This window comes from Morchella importuna, assembly GCF_003444635.1.
Source record: "Morchella importuna strain M04M26 chromosome Unknown Morimp01GS050, whole genome shotgun sequence".
Lineage (NCBI taxonomy): Eukaryota > Fungi > Ascomycota > Pezizomycetes > Pezizales > Morchellaceae > Morchella > Morchella importuna.
In genome coordinates this window covers 179862-201099 of record NW_025763447.1, presented here as the reverse complement: position 1 = coordinate 201099, position 21238 = coordinate 179862, and the positions used below count along the sequence as shown (strand labels likewise).

At 45.4% G+C, this 21238-nt stretch overlaps 7 protein-coding genes across 7 annotated transcripts; 4 read left to right on the top strand and 3 right to left on the bottom strand.

The window, feature by feature from the left end:
- Positions 1 to 339: 339 nt before the first annotated feature.
- LAJ45_10787 (uncharacterized protein) lies at positions 340 to 1186 on the top strand (the record flags this gene model as incomplete). The annotated part of the gene is made up of 2 exons (XM_046120302.1): positions 340 to 474; positions 536 to 1186. The coding sequence occupies 2 exons, from the start codon at positions 340 to 342 to the stop codon at positions 1184 to 1186; spliced, it is 786 nt and encodes a 261-aa protein (XP_045966530.1).
- A 1514-nt stretch (positions 1187 to 2700) lies between these two features.
- Positions 2701 to 3213, top strand: LAJ45_10786 (uncharacterized protein; the record flags this gene model as incomplete). Its single annotated transcript, XM_046120301.1, has 4 exons — positions 2701 to 2769; positions 2827 to 2989; positions 3046 to 3071; positions 3172 to 3213. The coding sequence occupies 4 exons, from the start codon at positions 2701 to 2703 to the stop codon at positions 3211 to 3213; spliced, it is 300 nt and encodes a 99-aa protein (XP_045966529.1).
- Positions 3214 to 7500: 4287 nt separating this feature from the next.
- Positions 7501 to 8897, top strand: LAJ45_10785 (uncharacterized protein; the record flags this gene model as incomplete). The annotated part of the gene is made up of 8 exons (XM_046120300.1): positions 7501 to 7623; positions 7701 to 7749; positions 7878 to 7979; positions 8036 to 8116; positions 8190 to 8250; positions 8323 to 8454; positions 8522 to 8738; positions 8802 to 8897. The coding sequence occupies 8 exons, from the start codon at positions 7501 to 7503 to the stop codon at positions 8895 to 8897; spliced, it is 861 nt and encodes a 286-aa protein (XP_045966528.1).
- Positions 8898 to 9149: 252 nt separating this feature from the next.
- LAJ45_10784 (uncharacterized protein) lies at positions 9150 to 10376 on the bottom strand (the record flags this gene model as incomplete). Its single annotated transcript, XM_046120299.1, has 3 exons — positions 9331 to 9366; positions 9432 to 10063; positions 10127 to 10376. The coding sequence occupies 3 exons, from the start codon at positions 10374 to 10376 to the stop codon at positions 9331 to 9333; spliced, it is 918 nt and encodes a 305-aa protein (XP_045966527.1).
- Positions 10377 to 11300: 924 nt separating this feature from the next.
- On the bottom strand, positions 11301 to 14180 carry LAJ45_10783 (uncharacterized protein; the record flags this gene model as incomplete). Its single annotated transcript, XM_046120298.1, has 10 exons — positions 11301 to 11363; positions 11421 to 11507; positions 11563 to 11763; positions 11844 to 12175; positions 12237 to 12646; positions 12717 to 13081; positions 13145 to 13245; positions 13319 to 13867; positions 13946 to 14059; positions 14117 to 14180. The coding sequence occupies 10 exons, from the start codon at positions 14178 to 14180 to the stop codon at positions 11301 to 11303; spliced, it is 2286 nt and encodes a 761-aa protein (XP_045966526.1).
- A 1580-nt stretch (positions 14181 to 15760) lies between these two features.
- LAJ45_10782 (uncharacterized protein) lies at positions 15761 to 18216 on the bottom strand (the record flags this gene model as incomplete). The annotated part of the gene is made up of 5 exons (XM_046120297.1): positions 15761 to 16587; positions 16648 to 16713; positions 16769 to 17375; positions 17480 to 17550; positions 18000 to 18216. 5 exons carry the CDS (start codon positions 18214 to 18216, stop codon positions 15761 to 15763), a joined length of 1788 nt encoding a protein of 595 aa, XP_045966525.1.
- A 2463-nt stretch (positions 18217 to 20679) lies between these two features.
- LAJ45_10781 (uncharacterized protein) lies at positions 20680 to 21228 on the top strand (the record flags this gene model as incomplete). Its single annotated transcript, XM_046120296.1, has 5 exons — positions 20680 to 20689; positions 20751 to 20812; positions 20863 to 20890; positions 20945 to 21113; positions 21180 to 21228. The coding sequence occupies 5 exons, from the start codon at positions 20680 to 20682 to the stop codon at positions 21226 to 21228; spliced, it is 318 nt and encodes a 105-aa protein (XP_045966524.1).
- Positions 21229 to 21238: the final 10 nt, after the last annotated feature.

Below are 21238 nucleotides of genomic sequence, written 5' to 3'. Positions count from 1 at the left end.
GGCGCTGGGTTGCATGCATAGCAGAGTCTCTCCCCCCTTGGGGGAAAACCGCATGATGCATGCACCTTGTACGAACGTAGAGCAGCGACTTCATATTTAATACAATTAACTGCCGATGTACACTGGCACCTGAAACCATACCTATCTGACCGCCTGCATAATTTATGTCTGACCAACAAATGCATTTCTAGACGTATATCCTCCTCGCCTATATAACCTAGCATAGCCCCATGATTTTCTCAACCCAGTAGATCAAGTTTCACCAAAAAGAATCTCCCGAACTAGCCTTGAATATTCTTTCAATTGGTTTGTTTTGATTGTTTACTGCCTCAACGTACAATGAGCATGGATATGGACGTAGCAGCCTGCCCCGAGCGTGCGACTTCGCCCAAAAAACGGAAGCACGAGGAAGCAACCACAAGCGAAAAGTACGAGCTGTACCTTCACGCGTCAAAGAATCCTCAACTAAAACAGGTTTGTCATTGAAGTTCTGGTCTAGAGAGTTCGTTATATTTAACTCTCAATTCATTCATAGAGGGAGCTCGCAGAATGGTTCGAGTCGACTTTTCACAAAGCGATCAATCAATCCACCGTCTCACGGAACTTGAAGAAGTTCAAGTCGACACCAGCACCGCTCGAAGTTCGATTCGAAGCAGGCTGTCCGCCATTGCCCCCACACCCGCCTCATGCCCTTCCTCCAACGCCACCCCCATCTAATCCTGAGGATTTTAGCCTTCCCGAATTGGACAATGCGCTTCACGATTGGTTCATGGGGTGCGATGACCGAAAAAGCATTGACAACGAAGCGTTGAAAGCTAAAGCTGAAGAGCTTAACTCTAAGATTTACTCGGATGAGATCCGAAAACCATGCACTGATTCTTGGCTCGACGCATGGAGACGAAGACATGATGCATTAGATCTCAAACGCACCGCTGGACCGGAGCGTGAGGGAAGCAAAGAAACCGAAGGGGATGTGTCTGAGATGAAAGTTGAGGGAGAGAGCAGCGTCAGTCCAAAACCAAAAAACGAGGACACCGATGAGAAACGGAGAAGAAGGGAAATCAAAAGATTGCGGAAAGATATCGAAAAACGGGATATACAAATGGCGAAAGCCAAAATACGCAAAGAGGCTTCCATCCGAAGATTGGAGGAGTTGGAGAAGGAACTCGGGCAGCCAAAGTTGTAGGCTATACATGTGCATGCGGTCGTTCATTCATTCTCATTTGTCTAGTTAAAAGTTTGGGGTTTGTAACATACACATACGTATAGCAGGTCTTGATTGGTGGGGTCTGTGGCAAGGTACCGATAGACTTGGTCAAGCAGGCGGTGGCGGTTAATGTCTTTTTGGTGGTGTTATTTGATTTTCTTTGTATCTCTCGATCTCTCAAATTCATAGTGGTATTTTTTTTATTTTTTATTTTATTTACTGCCAAATCTAAACAACCAATTGACTAAGAAGATGATTAATTGATTACTCCTGCCTAGTACTCCTTAAGCTTGACCATTGAGCAATGTGAATACATAGCGGTTTTAATTCAGGCGTAAAAAACTTGATATATTACAATATACATGTCAGCCACCAAGAACTACATGTAGCTAGAGGAAGCCCTGCATTGGCTAATTCTGTTGTGGGGTAGAAACCGCCGAGTGAGCATAGATGACCCTCGCCGCCCTATATATGTGATCATGATGGGCCATGGGGCCGACACGTACTTTAAATAGGAAAGATTCTTATGAGGGCTACTAAAAGGTCATGTGAAGTATAGTATTATAACTACATGTACTTGTAGCGTATTAACTCTGCAGGCTCTTTCTGCTAAGCTATTAGCATAAGCTTGTACTCTAATACTTCGCATGCCTGTACTGCGAGCGTTATTCGCCAGGGCATACTAGACTGCCAAGCATTTCGATTCATCAAACACTTACTTTCTCCCGTCGTCACTCACCGACCGGAGGACCTGCATCGAATCTTGAAATTGTGGATGTGGTACAGTGAACTCAACAGAAAGTTCAAACCAATGACCACCGCATCGGCAGATAGGGAGAGCATGCATGTAAATTTAAGAACGACATGGCAGCATCCTTGGTATTGTTCCTGAATAACTCTATTTTAATTGGCAAATGGAATAGGGATCGATGAGTGAGACTCTAGATGAAAGAGAACAGTGTCGTCTTACTCCACATGTCGCCCCCACTCGCCTCAGCACACTATGTGGTCGACCCCGTAACTATTAGGGTACCCTCTACTTATGGTTTTATGGGTGAAGTATTCTCCGGTGAGATTGAACTTCGGCCTAAATAGGTGAGTATGAGGGAGCATGCAGATTAGTTAAGATGTGTGAGTTCCACCCACTTTAAGTCTATTTTTATCGCGTGATGAACAGTGCGCCTGGCATCCAAAAACATAGTCATAACCTCCCAGCAACGCAATTCTGATGACTAATAGCCACAACTCTTGGCATTCGGAACATCAAGTTTCATCCGACTTCGTGCGATAAGTTACCTTGACATTCAAATCCCCCCACGTCACCGCATTCCGCCATACCGAAGTACAGATCAAATTGAATCTCCTCGTCCAGAATTTGTATAATTGTACCAGGGTAAATTTATCTCTGTTACTCGCGATCCGGGCCTCGGGCAATTTCCTCGGTTATCTTGACAACTAACTGACTTGGTAAAAAATCTGCAGTTTGACGAAAAATGACCTCTACTACCTCCAACACAGTTGCCAAGCCCCGCCCTGCCTCAGAGGGATTGCTCAATGAGAAAGTACGACATGCTCTATCCACAGTAACACCCATAATCTTACTAATTGGGCACAACTAGTGGGACCACTGCCTTGCGAATCTCTTGGTGAAGTCTACCCTCGGTGCCGGATTCGGTATCATCTTCTCAGTCCTTCTATTCAAGCGCCGCGCTTTCCCCGCCTGGGTTGGTCTTGGATTCGGCGCTGGTAGAGGATACGCTGAGTGTGACCGGGAGTTCAAAGGTGCTGCCGGTGGTGTCACCAAGACTGTTGGCGAGAGACTGAAAAGGTCGTCTTAGATGGTGTCTTTCTGCGTGTTTTAAGGGTACGGTGAAAAATCTATAGAGGCGCTTGAAGGTCGTTTGAGCAGTTTGATTTGGATAACAGGCAGTGACTGGGGACGGCCATGTTGACGTGCCCAGCAGATGCCCGTTAACATCGGAGGAGGTGTTCTTTTTCATGCTTAATTTTCCTTCATCTATGCTTTCCACTTTATAAAAACTCTAAATCAGAAAACGGTCAAAAACTAGATTATCTATATAAACTTCACTTGAGACCTCAGATGGGATCATCTTCTCACGAGCCCTCTGGGTTTCCCACAGGTCTAGCTTTCTGAGCCCTTCGGTCTCTCTTCAGCTTGAAGTTTTAAGCCCTTTAGATCTTCATATCCGGGCTTTTCCATAGATGGTGCTTTGCTGATGGGATTCCGTTCGATGCGTGCTAGTCATAATTTGGTAATATCGAATTTATCCATCCGCCACAACCACCGCCCCCCCCCCCCCCCCTTCTCTCTCCTATGCCCGTATTTGTACCTTATATGCAGTGACTGTGTCATCTTTTATGTTCATATATGGAATTATAAATGGCCACTACTAGCAGTACTGTTAGCTGTATATTATAGCAGTTGTAGGTACAAGGCTTCAAGTGCACGTGCATCATTCCCGTAGTGAATTTCACGAGGATAAGAAGCCACAAATCTTGGGCCCGAGAACCTCAGCCGTAATCTATTGGTAGAGTGTAAGTGTATATTAGCACATACATGCTAAGAAACATGAGCTGAGCAGTACTTCGTAGTGGGTTCAATATCACAATCTACAATGACCGGTGGAACCATTACGAAAGTGGGTTCCCCATGACCCGATAGTCCTATTGGCCCTTAAAGGAAATTTTGCAGTAAGCACGGACCAAGAAGCCCACTCTTTTAGTTCTGATTTCCGCAATAATTCTACCAGACTGTGTATATAAATCGCGGGCACAAACGAAGGGATCAAGTCTTAAAGTTCAAGGGCTAGGGTTTCCGCTTCATCTTGGCACCCCAAGGTTAAGTATCACTTCCCATCAGTACCAATAAGGGCGAGCGGTGTAACGATTTAGACCCCGACGTGGGGTGAGACACTGTGTATTTGCTCAGGACCTGGAGGTCCTAGGTTCGAACCTTCAAGGAGTGGGGTTAGTAAAGGGCCGCTGTTGCAGTACCTTTGGTTCTTTTTTCTTCTACCCGTGGTACACAGTTTGGTAGATTTATTGTGGAAGTCAGAACTAAAAGGGTGGGCTTCTTGGTCCGTGCTTACTGCAAAATTTCCTTTAAGGGCCAATAGGACTATCGGGTCATGGGGAACCCACTTTCGCCGGCCGCTATAGACAAGACTACACTATACCATACAAGCGGAGTGTGGCCTTCGGCCGCCCAAATGTACCGAAGAAATGAGGTGCGGGCGGTACTGCGATAATAATTTCTTAGATTATTGCTGTCATTCTGGATTATTGGGTCATCAAAACGTACAGGCATGCACTAAACCTTATCTCCATCTCTCCTTATATGTAATCTGTGATATATTAGCCCTAGTATGCACTCTAAGCCATTCAATGAGTAGCGTTAGTATGTACATGTAGTTCATGATAAAATGATATCAGGAAAATTCGACCTTCATATATAAAAATATAGCTGTAGTTCTGTCAGTGTTTGTTCTTTTATATCCATCAATTGCAATAGCTACACGCCTTTTAATGCCAGTTCCCTTCCGTCTCGGGAGTAGTTCTTTGTCGAATCATGATATGCAATCAATATTAGAAATACATGTAGTGCGCTGTAACCAATAGGAGACGTTCCTGGTGACGATGAGGAAGACTATATAGTAATTTAGATTAGGTAATACAAAAAGCTTAGCTACGAGTGATATACAATGATTCTTCACTTTACCACAACAATTGCGCATCTATCGAAATAATCATCCTTGAGTGTTTCTTGAGGATCACAGTTACAGAACCCTATAACTTTAAATGCGTCAGCACCTATATCAGGCCCGATTCCTCCAATCCCATCTGGTTCGCCCTTAGTTGCCCAACCAACCATTAGAAACAGCAAGTATGCCGAAAACATTGAGGATGCCCTAATATAGAGTTTTAGTGAATACTACATGTATCACTCAATCCGTTAGTATATTAATACTATTCACTGTAAAACCTCTTCATTATCCCTTGGATGCACGACCAGACCACACGTTCAACAGAAATCCCTCCTCTCGTGCCCGCTACCAGTAGCTTTTATTCTTATCAGCAGAAGTGATATGGATAGGCTTACAAATCTTCTCTGGGATCATTTATACAGACTCCAAAGAAAAGGTTTAGTCAGAGGACACGGCTGGTGAAATCAATTAGGTGAGTAATTGAGAGGAAGTGGAAAAAAATGCCTACCTATTTGTTGGATACTGGGGTATCTTTCGTTGATGTGATCAGAGTGTTTCTCTGTGGATAAATTTCAGAGTGTTGACTTTACTGAGTACTCTGGAATGTGGCATACAGATGGGTTAGAACAAGTCGTACGACAGCTTAATTCTACTAGAAGAATTTAATCTCCAAGATCTTATCAAGGATAATGAGTTTATTAATTAGATTTTGTGGTGTAAGATTATACTTCTGCAAAGGGCTGTCCGGCTGATACTACTAAATCTTGCGCTAAAACAGGATATCCACGAGCCTCTGTGTGAAGATGGGGTGGGTTGGAATTCACAATGCGTCCACGCCAGCCACGTGTACTAAGATAGGCGGGCGTTTATGGGCTGTGGATCAGTTCCAGGAGACAATTAAGGTGGGGCCTTTGATTGTTTAGAATTTATTTCATTTATAATTGAATACGTACATATATATACAAGAACACACATCTTATTTATACATGGAAACCATTTCTCCGAGAGCTTCGGCTTTCATACCAATTCTTATCCGAAGTTCACATGTTGTAATATGTAGACACTAAAAATGAACTTTTATGGGATTGCAGTAAGTACATGTGCAGCTGGGTTTCTCCAAGGTACGTGTGTTCGTGGTTTGGGGGCCTATCGTATTTCTTGCGCTTGTGCGCGTAAAACTATATTAACGCTCTCCATGAGACTAATCGGCTAGGACGGTACCTCTTGTTATATGCACAGATGCAAGTAGTTTATCACTTGTATCTAATGATGTACAGTTAACAGCTGCCACTATATCACTCATATGACTGCGGGGCTAATGAAACACTAGATCAGTTGAACTTAAGGGTTGGATGACTGAAAAATAAAGTATAAGTAGCAGCGCTCTTGGAGATCGGTGAGTAGTATGCTTATTTTATTTCATACGAGTAAATATTTCCTAGCTTGAGTATCATGTAATTCTCAGGATCCTTCTGGGGAGCGGTCATCACTGTAAACTGTATTTAAATATTTCTGATTTACATGCCCTCGTTTGAAAACTTAAATACGGCCATGAATTTCTCTAAATACAGGGGAGATCCCGGAATTAGAACATTTATGGAGCATATTCTTTATACATAGCTCAGCTAAAATCATGAAGCCTGTCGGTATAAAACTTGAATATACTTGAAAGGTTTGTGGAAGTACTGACCAAAACTACGCGTGGAACAGTTCCAATCCTGGAAATTTAAGATGATGACGTACCGAGTGAGGAGCTATGATATGAGATAACAGGGCTTATGGAATGCTTCATGTAGTAATAGGCTAGGTCTTATCGGGATTTTTATCCCTTAGTCTGGCAATGCTGACCCCCCTATAATAGAGGAATTAAATTTGTATGGGAGATCTATTATTTGATAAGAGAGACAACAGGATCTGTTAGTAAAGCCACACAAAAGTTTGCTTTTTTTGGGGGGGTCAGCATTTTTTGCCAGACGAAGGGATATACGAGAGAGGCATGTTTTGAAACAAGTGGCTTGACCGCTAGATGCATGACAAAGCAATAAGATTGTCTACTATTGCTTCGACCATTGTGCGAAATACCGACCTCGGTATCAATTACACCCTGTTTTACAACGAGTACCGGCACAGTTGATTCTTCCATCCGGATCAAATAAATGCCAAGGATGGATTAGGCTATGCTTTGAGACAACTATGACCGCGCTCAGTACCTTAAGTGTGTACTTGAGACACAAAAGGACATACCTTGGTAGAAGAACCATGGTTGAAAAGTATTGAATAGGTACCCCACAAAACATAAAACACTGCAGATAACGTGCACTGGGGGATGCTTAATTTCCACTTATTAATTCTTGGCCTCACGGGGTTTGAATCTAGGGTAGATCGCCTCGGGTTAGGAGGAACCTCCCGATATATATTCATTCCATGTCGGGATAGGCTTCCGAACGTTTCTCCCCAAGGTCAAATGTAGAGAGGGCTGCTAGGTGAACGGATGAACTATAAAAGGAGCCAATTCTCGTTTCTGTCAGTAGATTCATTAAGCACAGAAGATAAAATAAGCTGCCGAAAATGATGTTTTCACAAATTGCCTTTCTAGCGTTCGCTCAGTTGGTACTTGCTGCATCAAGAACCTCACCGCCCACTGGTTGCATAGTCGTCTCACCTAGCGCTACTTCAGGTCAATACTCTACAGTACGTGCTTACGATATCCCACACCATGCCCCCACTGTCAGCGTTGAAATGGGTTTGACCAGAAATACATTTTATAGCTTCAATCGGCCGTTAGTTCATTGTCCACGACTTCCTCGGCAGCTCAATGTATCTTCATTTATGCTGGAACATATGCAGAACAAGTCTACATTCCGGCTCGAGCTGCACTACTTACGATATACGGACAAACAACTGATACAACTTCGTATACATCGAACACTGTGACTATTACCCAGGGAAGAGTCAGGACGACTCGGCCAACAATGACGCCACAGCTACTATCCGTGCCTTTGCAGTTGGGTTGAAGATCTATAATATCAACATTGCCAACACAAGAGGTGTGTATTGAGGTTGATGAAGTTTATACCTATCGCTGCTAAATATTTATCAATAGGGAAGGGATCGCAGGCTGTTGCATTGAGCTCCCAGGGTGACCAGCAGGGTTTCTATGGGTTAAAGTTGACAGGCTACCAAGGTGAGTAACTACATATCGTTTTTGAGAAGTTTATCACTTGAATATTCTCAACTAACCTCGCATACTTTCTTAGATACCGTTCTCGCAAATGAAGGGTTTGCGGTCTACGCCAAAAGTTACATAGACGGTGCAACGTGAGTTCTTATATATATAGCATGCCTCCGAAGTTTTAAATGGGAGCTTACTAACCCATAATTTAAATTCAGCGACTTTATCTTCGGTCAACGACAAAGGGCTTGGTTTGACGGTGTCGATATTCGTGTTAAAGCCAATGGTTGGGTAACAGCCAATGGCCGTGATTCGGAGAGTAACGTATCATACTACGTTTTTAACAAATGGTATAAAACAATTGTTCCGGTGTTTGATTGACCTTTACAGACGTTGACCAATTTTTGAATGATCCAGTACCGTCGAGGCAGCGTCTGGATATACTGTTACTGCTGGTACACAGTACCTAGGAAGACCCTGGCGTGATTATTCGAGGGTCGTTTTTCAAAATTCCGCCCTCTCAGCCGTCATAAACTCAGCCGGATGGAGTGTATGGAGCAGCTCAGATGCGAATACCGAATATGTCTATTACAAAGAGTTTGGGAATACCGGAACTGGTGCCAGTGGAACTCGTGTATGTTCAAATCCACTGATAGAACCTCATAGCTTTACTGACACAGAAATTTCACCTCAATAGGCCAGCTTTTCTGGTAGCTTGTCCGCTGCTGTCAGCATTTCAACTATTCTTGGATCGTCCTACACCAGCTGGGTGGACACCTCCTATCTGTCGTAAAGGCAGATAGAGTGATGATTATTGATGGCAAATGAGAGCTCGAAGATTTCTCTGGCAGGGGTTTTACCTACACGTAGTTAGCCCATTTATGTATACTGCGTGTATTATCAGTCTCTAGCACTTACTATTTATTCCCCGATGTTCCAAGTCTAACAAATCTCAAGTGATATATAAATAAGTTTTCTTGGTATAATCAGGCCCAGGTATTTATTACTTTACATAAAACCACCCCATGTGTGTAAACGAGAAACGTTACGCCGACGCCGACGAGGTCTGTCCTTGTTTCTTTCTAACCAAATTTTCCCATTCCAAAAGTTGTTCCTCCTCAATCCACTTACAGCCGCGATCTGCGACCACGAACTCTCCTAATTCTCTCAAAACCAACTTTCTCAATACCGGAAAGGTCTTCAATCTTCCAATGACGAAGCACCAATCAGATGACATTGTTTGGCCAGTCATATAAATATCTCTGAGAACAAACCGTTTAATTGACAAATCAGTCAAGGTATTTTGGTGCGATGTTAGGAATCTGACCAATCCTTTCTGCTGAATCGTAACCCGACCTGATACTCCCCCGTCCATTTCCAAAACCTTTAAGTGAGGCCAGTAGAGATGCCCAGTGCCTATTCGATCCCTAAGAATATCTTGCCATTCACAGGATCCGCGGCCGTCTGAACCTAATCGTAAGGTCTGTAGTTGGGGTGTTCTAGCGAGAATGTCTTCTTGGAAGTTATAACTCCGCTGTCCATATACGCTTCCAATCGAAAGATGAGTCAAGCCTTCGAATATTTCGTGAATCTGTGCCAGCTTCGATGGTGGAATGCTTAGTTTGGAGACCGAATCGACACTGAATGATTCAATCTGATACGCGCAGCTGTTGAGTGCCTTGATGACAGCCCAAAACGCACGTGTTGTCGCTTCTGCGACTCCAAGTGGCGGGGGGAGTTCAAATGAGCCATCGAAAGTAGAGATGGTAACAGACTTAAGGTTCGTAAATGCTGGCAAGGCTTTCGAGAGAGAGATAATATCGTAAAATGTCCCGAGAACATCTACTTGATGGAGATGGTTTTTGTGGTGCTCCACTAGGGAATTGGCCATATCCTGAATTGAGAGCGTATCAGATTCGTCCGATAATTGTATGAGTGAGTCCACGTCATGGATATCCTCTTCCGTCTTGAATTAGCCAATTGTTCATGCGCCCTAGGCGAATGGCTGGGACATATAAGTACTCGATGAAATAAAACGTATGACTTTATACTCAAACTCCACTACATAAGAAGCAAGCTGGCTTTGCGAAAGATTCACGATCCCATCAAAGGCGTCTCGGGCGAGCTTTGAGATCCGTACGCGGCTAAAGGCCGTGGGACTGACAATCGAGCAGAATCCTCGACACACAAGCCTGCAGGATAGGTTCTCAGCGTGTGAAAGATTTGCAAGGGAAAGTATCCTCTCAACCAGCTCAACTGGCAGAGATTCCATGGTGGGTTCTCTTGTAATCGTGTTGGATTGGTAGCATTCGGGGGAAAGGTGTTGAAAGGCTTTTACATCCTTTTGGCTGGCAGCAGATGCCTTGGCATTTGGCAAACTCCGATAATAGATTTTAGGTAGAACGGTTGAGGTTATCCATCCATTTATATACAGAGCATCGAACAGACGAATCTGAACACGCAGGGCCCGAACTAACCGTTCCGGGGACACGCTAGATAGGTACCATACTTGCAGATATATATCTGGAGCTTTTGCTGTGAATGTGCCAGATGGGCTCTTACAGTTTCATCATGTAAGTACATGTAGTCAGAAGTCCTAGGCTTGGGAATAGACAAGACGGTGGTGCACAATGGTTAACATGTACATGTACATGTAGTTATTTGCCAGCAAGCTAGCCAAGCCCTTTGTCAACATTCATCCTCCGTCATTAGCTCCGAACCAGAATCCATAAATGTACTGTCGAATTACTAGCTAGCGGTGCCGACAACTCTATGAGTTGTTTCACCCACTTAATCGACTTTGAATACTCCAATTATTGGGACAGGCGAGGAACCAAGCGGTGAACGGAGACACACTCTTAAGGCTATTTTTCCCCCTTTCACAACCAGGCAGGACAGTAATTTGCAAAGAGACTGAATGATGACTTATATCTCATTTAGAAAGTTTAAATCAGTCCCAGTTGATGCCTCCATACTGTACAAGAGTGAGCCGCTGTATCGTATAAGTCGCCCGTTTGAGCTAGTGGATGTGCTTAATGTATCTATCAAGGCCTTTTCAAAACCAAAAAGTGTGCATTATTTATTTTACAGAAAGGTTTACTCATAAAACGAACAAACAAAATTATAAGGGAACGCATTGAACAGAGAAATCAACTCAGTTTTCCCTCGCATATGCCAACAAAGGCATATATATGGGCTAATTGAACCTGCACCGGAAAAGATACCTGATCTTAACCTGACTCGTTTTGTATACAATGTACTATCGCGAAGTCAGCAAAGATAACGAAGTCATAAGCCCCCCTAAGTGAGTACATACCTCGTTATACTGCAAAGATCGATAGCTTCCTTGTTTTATGGTAGGATCATCTCCTGTAATATTGGCCTCGGGCGCAGTAACCGCAGGCTATTTACTTAAATCAGAACTAAGCCCCAAAAGAACTGTAAAGAGCGGAACAGACCATTTTAACCCCTTTTAAGCTCTCATTCACCACACTAGCATCTTCCCATTTAAGAGGCACAGATCGACCAAGTCCCTTGGTAGCGAGCGCATTTGCTTTGGCGCAGTTTTGGGCAGCATTGTAATCTGATCCATTTAATTCAAACATGGGGTCACCAAGCTGTGCCTCACAAAGGAGCAAGAGTCCTGTGTTATTAGAAGACTATTAAGAAGAAACGTTAGAAAAAGCTCTACCGTCACATGAAGAAGCAGACTCGTAAAGGGAGAAAAGGAAGAACTGACTCCCGCGCAACAGTAGTTTGCACTCTTGGAAACGATATCAGCAAGGTATATGCCTTTACCAAACATATAACCATTCACTGGTGCCTCTGGCGGGGCAATACGCAACCCTTGGCTTAGAATTCCCGCAAAATTGGTTGTTCTGGAACCGTGCCAAAGAAGATAACGATTATCAGAAGCAAGTTTGTCCCAGCCAGCGTTTTGCCAGTGTTCCTCCTCTACTGAGCGGGTAACACGGAAGATTTCCTCCACTTTCAAGTTCATGCGATGAGTCTTTCCTTGTGTCTTTTTAACATAGGCTTCGAGGTTCTTGAACTCCGGAGTGTATTTATCCACTAACCATTGATTCTGTTAGCAATAGACAAGGTAGGAACATAGGGAACATAGGGAACATACGGGGAATAGCTTCGTTAAGACCCAGACTACCGAATTGTTTATCCAACGGATGAATGCCGTCAGTGCTAGCAACTCTCGTATCATTCATTATCTTGGTTGTTAGAGCCATATCACTGAGATTCTCAATCAGCTCAACCTCCCTCTTTAGTTTGGGGCCGCTATCGATGACAGGGGGGACGTTTCTGCCAAAACTATGTGGAATGACAGTGTAATATCTGTTGGATAAGCGGTTTAAGATTTCCACGCGGTTGCTACCAAAATCCGAGAACTTTTGGAGATAGCCAGGCTTCTGTTCAATGACTTCACCGATGTCCTTCAAAGTTTGGTATCCACGAGAGATAACCTCCTTCGATAACTTTCCGAGAGGGAGTTTGTTGCTGTCATAAGACATAGACGCCATGGATTGTTGCCTTTGGAAAGAGATTAGATATATTCTGGAAAGCCTGGGTAAGAAAAACCAGAGGGGTGGATACAACATACATGATATCTGTATTGAAAATCAACTGCATCAAGTTTTGAAGGGGCTTAGCCAAGCTACTCTTCACTAGCTTTGCGGCCTCCCCTCCGGCCGAACCTCCAGCGTCCTCATCTGCATCCTCTTCTTCGGCCTCTTCATAATTTCTCTCCAAGAATGCATATCTTTTAGGCCCACCATGGGCATCCGCACGGTTTTCCCAAGGCTGACCAGTTTTGCTCCTGAACTGTTTCTGGAATACTGATAGAGCCTGAGAGTGACTCACATCCTCAACATACATTTTTGTTTGCCCTCTCTCGCCAACACGGCCAAAGCGAACCCAAACAGAGTAACTGTAGGATTTGTTTATGTTCGGATCCGACTCGAGCAGCTACAGCAAATTCATAATATATCAGTCATTGTCATTTAAATCCAAGGCCTCGAAATCTGTTACCTGGCAATAGTAGAACTTGTTGTTATTATTCCCAATGTCAGTCTGGTTAAGAGTTGCATCGTAAACAACGCCAGCTCCATCCACATAAACATGGACTCTGTCTATAGAACCGATCGAATATAGTAAGCAAGAGCGCCTTATCGGACAGACCCAGAAAGATCGAGGGAAACATACTGGCTAATGGACAGTATTCGTCGACTGGAGCTTTGCCTTTCTTTATCACAGTCTTCATTTTAGGCTTTACTTCCTCTGGCTCTGGGGTGGGCTCCTTCTTGGCTTTTCCCTTGCCTTTTGTCGAAGCTTTGGCCTTTTTCTCCTCCGGTTTTGCCGCGTCCTTAGTGTCCTCTTCATCCTCCCCCTTGACTGTCTTTACTCCATCTGCCGCCTTCGGGGGTGCGTCTTCCATATCCACATCTTGGTCTTCGTTCCTTTTGCTCTTGCCCTGGCTACCTTTTGTCTTCTTGGGCGCCGGCTTTTCTTCCTCCTGGTCCTCATTCTTTGCCATATCCTTCAGATTAGATGCGGTACGTTTGGACATCCTTCTAGGAGGTTGAGCAGGATCTGAGCCATCCGCCGACTTTCCGGCAACTGTGGTAGTGGTAGGGGCTGGTTGAATAGAACCAAAGACATAACCCGTTTCCGCGAGAGCTTTCTTGGACTCAATGGATTCAAGAAGCCAGTCGAGTGATACGACGTGTATACCAGAAGCTTGCGCAGATCGTACTATTTTTCGCAAAGACAATAAGTCAGTAATATAAACTTAATCGCAGAGGACAATTCTCCAATCGGTTCTTGTGGCACCTTTTGCGGACCGCTTGTCTACGTCGGCCTGGGTAGTAACGAGATGAGTGGTTCCAGGCTCAATGGCTTTTACGAAAGCTCCTCCATTGCTAGCTATTAAAGACTCGAGATTTACTAGATTAAGAGGCGAGTTAGATACACAACAAACCCTGGTTGTTTTGTTAATCTTACCTTGAGTATATCCTTTCTGTGAGCCGCTAACAGCTATAGTAAACTTGCTGAGTGGATTTGCCATTGTGCGATAAATATCCTCTCTCAAAACAATCGATTGGATTCTAGAAAAGTTTCAAAATGGGAATGGTTGCGGAATCGCAATGCGCTTGATTGTTCAATGGGGCGGTAGCGGTGCGCTGGTAGTTCCTGTGGTGTAGGCCAAGCTAGGTATTTCAATTGAGGGTAGCTGATCTAGCAGAGAGATCACTTGGGGGCAAGAGAGACGCGGATTTCTTTCCAATGTAAGGTGAGCAGAGAGAATGCCACAAGATGTGAATTTTGGTGTCTCCATAATTGCGCGGCGCGACTGGCTTTTTATTTGGGAAGTCGCGTCGAGCGTGTTTCTCACTGTTCGCGCGACGCGGAGTCAGGTGCTCGATCTACGCACTACACACTTGCGATGACTCTTTCCTTCGTCTGCACGTTGGGGTAAGAGTCATCGAGGGGGCTGTGCAGATAGCGAGCTACCCCTGTTAGCGAATGGTCCTTTCTGGGTCAATGGCGAACCGGTAACAGTAACTCAAATGCGAGTTTATCCTTCACTAATAAGAACCTGATAAGGAAATAACAACGCAGTGGACAACGAATAAATACCAAATCAGGAAAGTACGATGTATCTATATCTACATCTGGCCATTTTGTGGGAAGTCAAGTAAATAGGATGAGTCATTCCGTGCGGGTTACACAGCATGACCTTCCCGCCTGTGACATGATGCACTATTTACCTGATTGGATTGGATTAGCTACAGTATTGTATTTATGATTGACCCGAGTTCTGATGCGCATGCGCAACGATAAGGTGAAGTGGATAGGTTTATTAACGAACAAGGCATAGACCGTCGCCCGTCTCGATGGGAATATTAGAGTTCTAACGCAATGCATAAACTCCACATCACGATTAGTGACGTACCGAATGAGAATCCATGAAGTTACGTCTAGTGATGTCGACAAGCCAATAGTTATTTCACCCATTCTGGATATTCAAGGCTCTACGCCGAGATGGGATCATGTACTTGGTTAGGCAACTCTACATCCCCTATCGCCAACATTCGAGGCATTTCCACATTGCGCCAAGATTCTCATATTTCAATACCACGATCTAAGCAATTTTACTTTAGCCACAAGTAGGTCAATCCTGCACCGCCGACTGACACTCACTTACAGCTAGCCCCGGATTTTGTGTGGTGAGACGCAAATTGCCCCGAATTAAGGGATCTGTGGAGTTTAGTGTAAGTGTGCTGGCGCGCAGATGATCTTAGTGGGGAGCTGCTGTTCCAGGTACATATATGTACCCTACCTACCCCCGTAACTAGCTGGGAAGGTCATTCGCTCTACTCTACATATTATTATCGTGGTCATGCCTTGCAAGATTTAAATCTCAATGGTTTCTATGCCATTCTCGTCACTAAATAGATCTAGATCTATCAACTCGCGCCGCAAGGGTCTACAACTACGGGTACTCATACATCTCCTCGATCAACATAAAGGCAGATCATCCCAATAAACAAAAGAAAAGAAAGAATCCAAGATACATGTGGTACCGATCATCAACTAGCATCAAAAGTAAGTAAAGTGAGAAAAAGAAAAAAAGAAACGCCAGCCCTAACTAATAAGCATCCGTGCCATATCCCTGCCTATGCACCTCTCCCCCTTCCCCTCCTCTTTCCTCCCTCCCTCAACATCATATCCACTGCTATCACCATCATCCTCCGCCAATCTCACCTCCGTGATCTCATCACCCACCTCTGTCCACGTCTCCGCACAGGCCGGGATTGGCGATACCTTACAGAGCCCCCAGTAGACGGCCGACGAAACAAGGAACCCGGCAAAGAAGTTCACATTGTATATATACGTCGCCCCAATCGGTACCTTCCTGCCAATAGCGCCCGCAAAGCCAACAACGTTGATCAAGATGCCAGCAACGTATGCCACATATGCACGCCAATGGATACCGTACGTATAGTAGTACGGCGCCGACTTTCTCGCCGTGTACAGCGAGCGGATCTCTAAGTAGCCCTTGCGGACCACATAGTAGTCACAAAGCATGACACCGGCAATGGATGAGAGGAAGACCGAGTACGAGGAGAGATACAGAGTGAAGTTGTTGGTCGTCGACAGGAGTTTCCACGGGCACATTGCGAGGCCGACGGTTGCGCAGAGGTAGCCGCCGCGGCGGATGTTGATGAAGCGGGGGAGGAGTGCGGTGGTGTCCGAGCCCGCCGAGACGGAGTTTGCGGCGATGTTGGTCCCAAGTTGGGCTAGCGCGAAGGCGGCGGAGATGAAGAAGACGCCGGCGCGGTTGCCGGAGCCGCCTTCTTGGACGAAGCGCTCAAGGAGGGAGAGGGGGTTCCAGATGGCCTCCTTGTAGATTACCATTGAGGAGGAGGAGACAATGATGCCGACGAAGGAGGTCAGGGCGAACGAGCAGGCTGGAAGCTTGTTAGTATTGATGCTCAAAGGAGAGAATCTCACTATAAAGCCGGACTTACGAATTGAAATCAGCTGGGACCACAGCGAGTCGCTTGGTTTAGTCGCAAAACGAGTAAAATCAGGATCTACCATCGACCGTCAGTCAAAACCCGATCAGAAATCATTGATACCAATCCTCACCATTCACAACCAACGTCGCAAAGTTCGCAATTGAGCTCATGATGCCGCTCACAAAGGCCCATGCCAGAGTGCTCCCATGAACAGTATTCGGCTGGTGCACGATGGGGCCCAACCCGCCGGCCTTGTGCACACTCCACCCAAAGAACGCAAAGCCAGCAATAGGCACCACAAACGCCTTGAACGTAAATAGGTGTCTGATCTGGTGCACAGGGAACCAAATCGCCGGCAGCGATATCAACCAAAAGATAAAGAACGAGACAAAGTACTTTGTCGTCGTGCCCACACTGTCTGGGAACGTATTTGGCACATCCTCGAACGCCGTCCAGACCGAGCGTATCATGAGGTAGATACATTCACCCCCGATCCAGGACTGCACGCCGTACCAGACACAGGCCATACCGGCGCGGTTAAAGACGGGCCAGAGGGAGCCCCAGATTCCAAAGGACGAGCGCGCGACGACGGGGAAGCCGATATGGTAGGTTGCGCCGATGCGGCCAGTGGCACAAATGAAGCTTGCAGCGAAGAAGTAACCGATCCAGACGCAAAGCCATGACTGCCACCAGGAGAGACCGGCGATGATCATCGAGGAGGAGATCATCCATGTATTCTGCAAGCAGGCGAACACAATTTCCCAGTCAATTTACGCTCCTTCATATTGCCTACTAATCTCGAGGAATGCAAGAAACAAAAAAGAGAAGAGGGAATACTGACAATATTAAATGAATCGGCAATCCAAAAACCGACAAAGTTCCATGGACCCCATGTCCTCCGCGCAGGCTCAACTGTAGGAACACCAGAATGTTAGCTGGGGAGCTGACTTTGAGACATTATTTTCTTGTTCAACAGTTGCAAAAAGCAATAATCCATCCAATCTGCATGCAAGTAATCACCGAAGGTTGTCGCAACGCTGCCAATATATCACCGGTGATAACAGCCGGTAATGGTAACAATAACCACAACCAAACCCTTGGCCCACTCTAACCTGTTTCTCCCCCCGCAACATTCCAATTGCCATCCCCCGAGTATATACTAGCTAGGAGCGTGATGTTTCTCTAGATCGAAGTCACTCAAACTCCAGTAGATAGTAACACGACCACCACCATCCACCACGAACCACTAATCAACCAATCCAAAAGAAATAACAGCCCACCCCGAGTCATATCCGCAAGGCAAGGCCGATAGGGTAGGTAATTGCAATACGAGAAATCAAAAAAGAAAGAGGAAATCCTACCAGGCTTCAAATCATCATTCGTCAGCATCAACTGCGCATTCGTCAATCCCTCCTCATGCTCCGTCTCCAGCCTCTTCACAAGCCTTCCCAGTCTCGTTTTTGCGCTCATCGTGTGTGGCCGTCTATACCCGAGCAATGGTTCTCCCTCAAGTGCGCGAGCTGTCGAAGAGGGTGGTGGTGGGGAGGAGGAGGATGATGATGAGGATGAAGATGCCATCATGGGGAGGGAGTGGGCCAACTACTTATATACCGGCTAGTACCATACTTTAATCTCGGAGGGTGGAAAGTGTAAAAAATAAAAGATCGCTATGCAATGCTATGCTATGCATCCCATCATACCTGCTAAGAAAGTACCAAGATCTACTACTACTGAAGCGGTCCTGTTTTCCTGGGGTAGTTTGCTGCAGGCCTATGAGAAACAAAACAGTGATCTGATTCGCCGAGCTGCTCGTAGAGGCAAATAGTTGAGTAGGAAAAAATCAAAAAGGAAAAACAAAACTACCCCCAGCCAGAAAAACTCCGTATCGTACTCGAGGGGCTCTAGGATGTAGATATCGATATCCTCACTGCACCACCCGGGGAGCGCAGCCTAGATAACTACAAAGATAACAGCCCGGAGGATCCATCTATCTACCTAGCTAGCATCGCTTACTCCCACTGCCCACGCTCAAAACTAAACTAATCTCCTAGGCACACCCGTTCCACGCGACACGACACGATAAGCTGTCTATAGAGCTGTCACGGGGAAAGCTGTTGTCTCGTGCTCTTCTACTGAGTCTACCTAGCCCTACTACCTGTGAGACGAAACAAAACCAGACGAGACAAGACAGGACCAAGAAGACTCTGTAACCAGACTAGGAACTCTAACTTCTAACTACTCCAGCTTATCACACACCCACCCCCCATGCCTTGATTGAGGCTTATCTCTATCTACGTCCAGTTAGGACTTTTGATCGAGTAAGAAATAGGGAACCCTGATAGCCGGTCTCCCCAGAATCCCTACTCTAGGTGCACCCTTGGCTCCCGACGGAGGTACAGGGAGTAGCAGTGAACCTACAGTTCGGTTATCAGAGACAGGCGGGAGCTTACGAGTTTCTATCGAGCAAACGGGGGGAGGGTCAGCCTAATCAGCTGTCTACATCCTGGTAGATGCCCTGGAATGATGATTACTAATACCGGGGCGAGTATGGGTTTTTGCTCGATAGAAACTCGTAACACCTCTATCTAGATACAAAGTTGGATCAAGTGAGTGGCTAGAGGAAGAGGAAGATCTCGTTTCCGGGTTTTACTCGCCCAGATGAGATCCGGTTTGATTGGGAGGACACCCCCCGCTACTTCTCTCTGCTCTAGCTCTCCAGGACTCTCCCACACTTCCCGCATGGCCATGATGGGGGCGATGGAATTGACGACGGATGAACGAACCAACGGGTTTGTTCGGGTATTTCGTTTCTGTGTTACGGGCAAATCTAGGTTCTGCGATCATTTCACCTTCGTCATCGTTGAGCGCGATGCGAATCCCTGCATATGTATTTTTATTTTTTCCCCCCACAGAGGATTTCTTTTCTAGATACAGATATGTAGGCTTAAATGTAGCAGCCTCATATCTGCAAGGAAAGGAAATAAGAAAAGAGAGAGATTTTGAGATATCTCGTCGACAATTACGACCCCACCATCTATGGAGATTCCCTAGCAGAGCCGTACTCAAAAAGCAACGAAATTTTCAGTCTTGTCTACTTAAACCACATGAGCACAAGGCACAAGGGTAATCCAGCTCAAGGTCATATCATCAAAAGATGTGATCGAGCGAGGCACGAGACGTGGGGTAAGTACAAAGTAACCCCGCAACATGAGAAACATTCATTCTCGACTGTAGATCTTCAGGTTTGGCTCGTGAAATTCACTGTTATGCACGAACTCACGCGGGTTAAGACAACATGGTGTATATCAATTTTTATTATTATTATTTCTAGAAATATAAGCCCCCCCTTCGCGCCAACGAGAGAATGGAGATCTTCCGCTTGCGGGGAAAATTGAAAATCCCCGTAGTATAATGTTCCCCGCTTCCTCGTGGTGGACAGACAGGGCGGGCGCAAACTTCCCCAAGGCCACGTGAGGATGATGATGATGACGACCCCTCATTTCATATGCGATAAAATCTATAAATCTTTTCGCGCAATGTTAGCTTTCATTCACATGAAACAGTGTGCGAGATTGTGAAGTGATTAGATGAGAGGAAGGATCAGATAGGAGCGAAAGACGATGGCTTATTTTATCAACATTGGCTAGTAGACCTCAGTTGAACTATGCATTGTGTTTTGGTAATCATCATAAGATGTTTGGGGCATTGCGCAGAGTACAATAAGAGAAGAATTGGAATAACATACCATTCTGTTAGTGACTGTTCACTGTTTGTCGTTGTTAGTTGTCATGGCGCAAACTTGGTGATGAGAAAAAAAGAGGTTGGAGCAGCGAAAAGTTCAAGGGAGAAAAAAAACCGCGAAGATCTCCTCAAATACCTCCCTCCACCGCCAAGACCCTTTTCGGCCAAATCCAACCTCTTGGCAGTAATGTAACCATCTGCTGCGCCACGAGCCCAGCCACAGTGTGGCGACCTGTGATGTCATTTGTAACACGCCATGACGAGAGAGTAGCTGAGAGCCTGTAAAGTCATAAAGCCACAATGCGATGCGGTACGCCCAGAGTTTCATAGTAGGGAATTCCTGATTTTTTTTTTGTTCCCTGAAAGAAAAGTAAAGGGCTCTGGCACCAACCAGGGCGCGGTGAAATACAAAGGGAAGACGGGGGCAAAAAAGGTATAAGTATTAAGCTTTTGGCACTGGCTTTTCTTTGTGATCTCCATCAGACATTAACTCGAATACTAAACATAAACTGTAAATTCACCTCTTCTACTCTTTGGATTTAGGACATCAACTGACATATCAAAGACTACTTATACCTCTACTACCAAATAAATCTACTACTACAACAATGCCTTTCACCTACTCAAAAGCTACCGGCGGCCGTCGTTTCGGGCTCGGCTTCTCTGCCAACAGACACGGCGTCAGGCCCAATGCTAGGTTTAGCTGCTGCGGGTTCAACTGCTTCAGGTAGACGGTTAGCACTCCCTTCTTGTCTCTAAAAATTCATTGAGCGATCGGAAACTGATTCAGTAGTTATCAGGCACAATATTGTCACGGATAGAAACATACACTCTTTTAACGGCGCGTAATATCATGGGA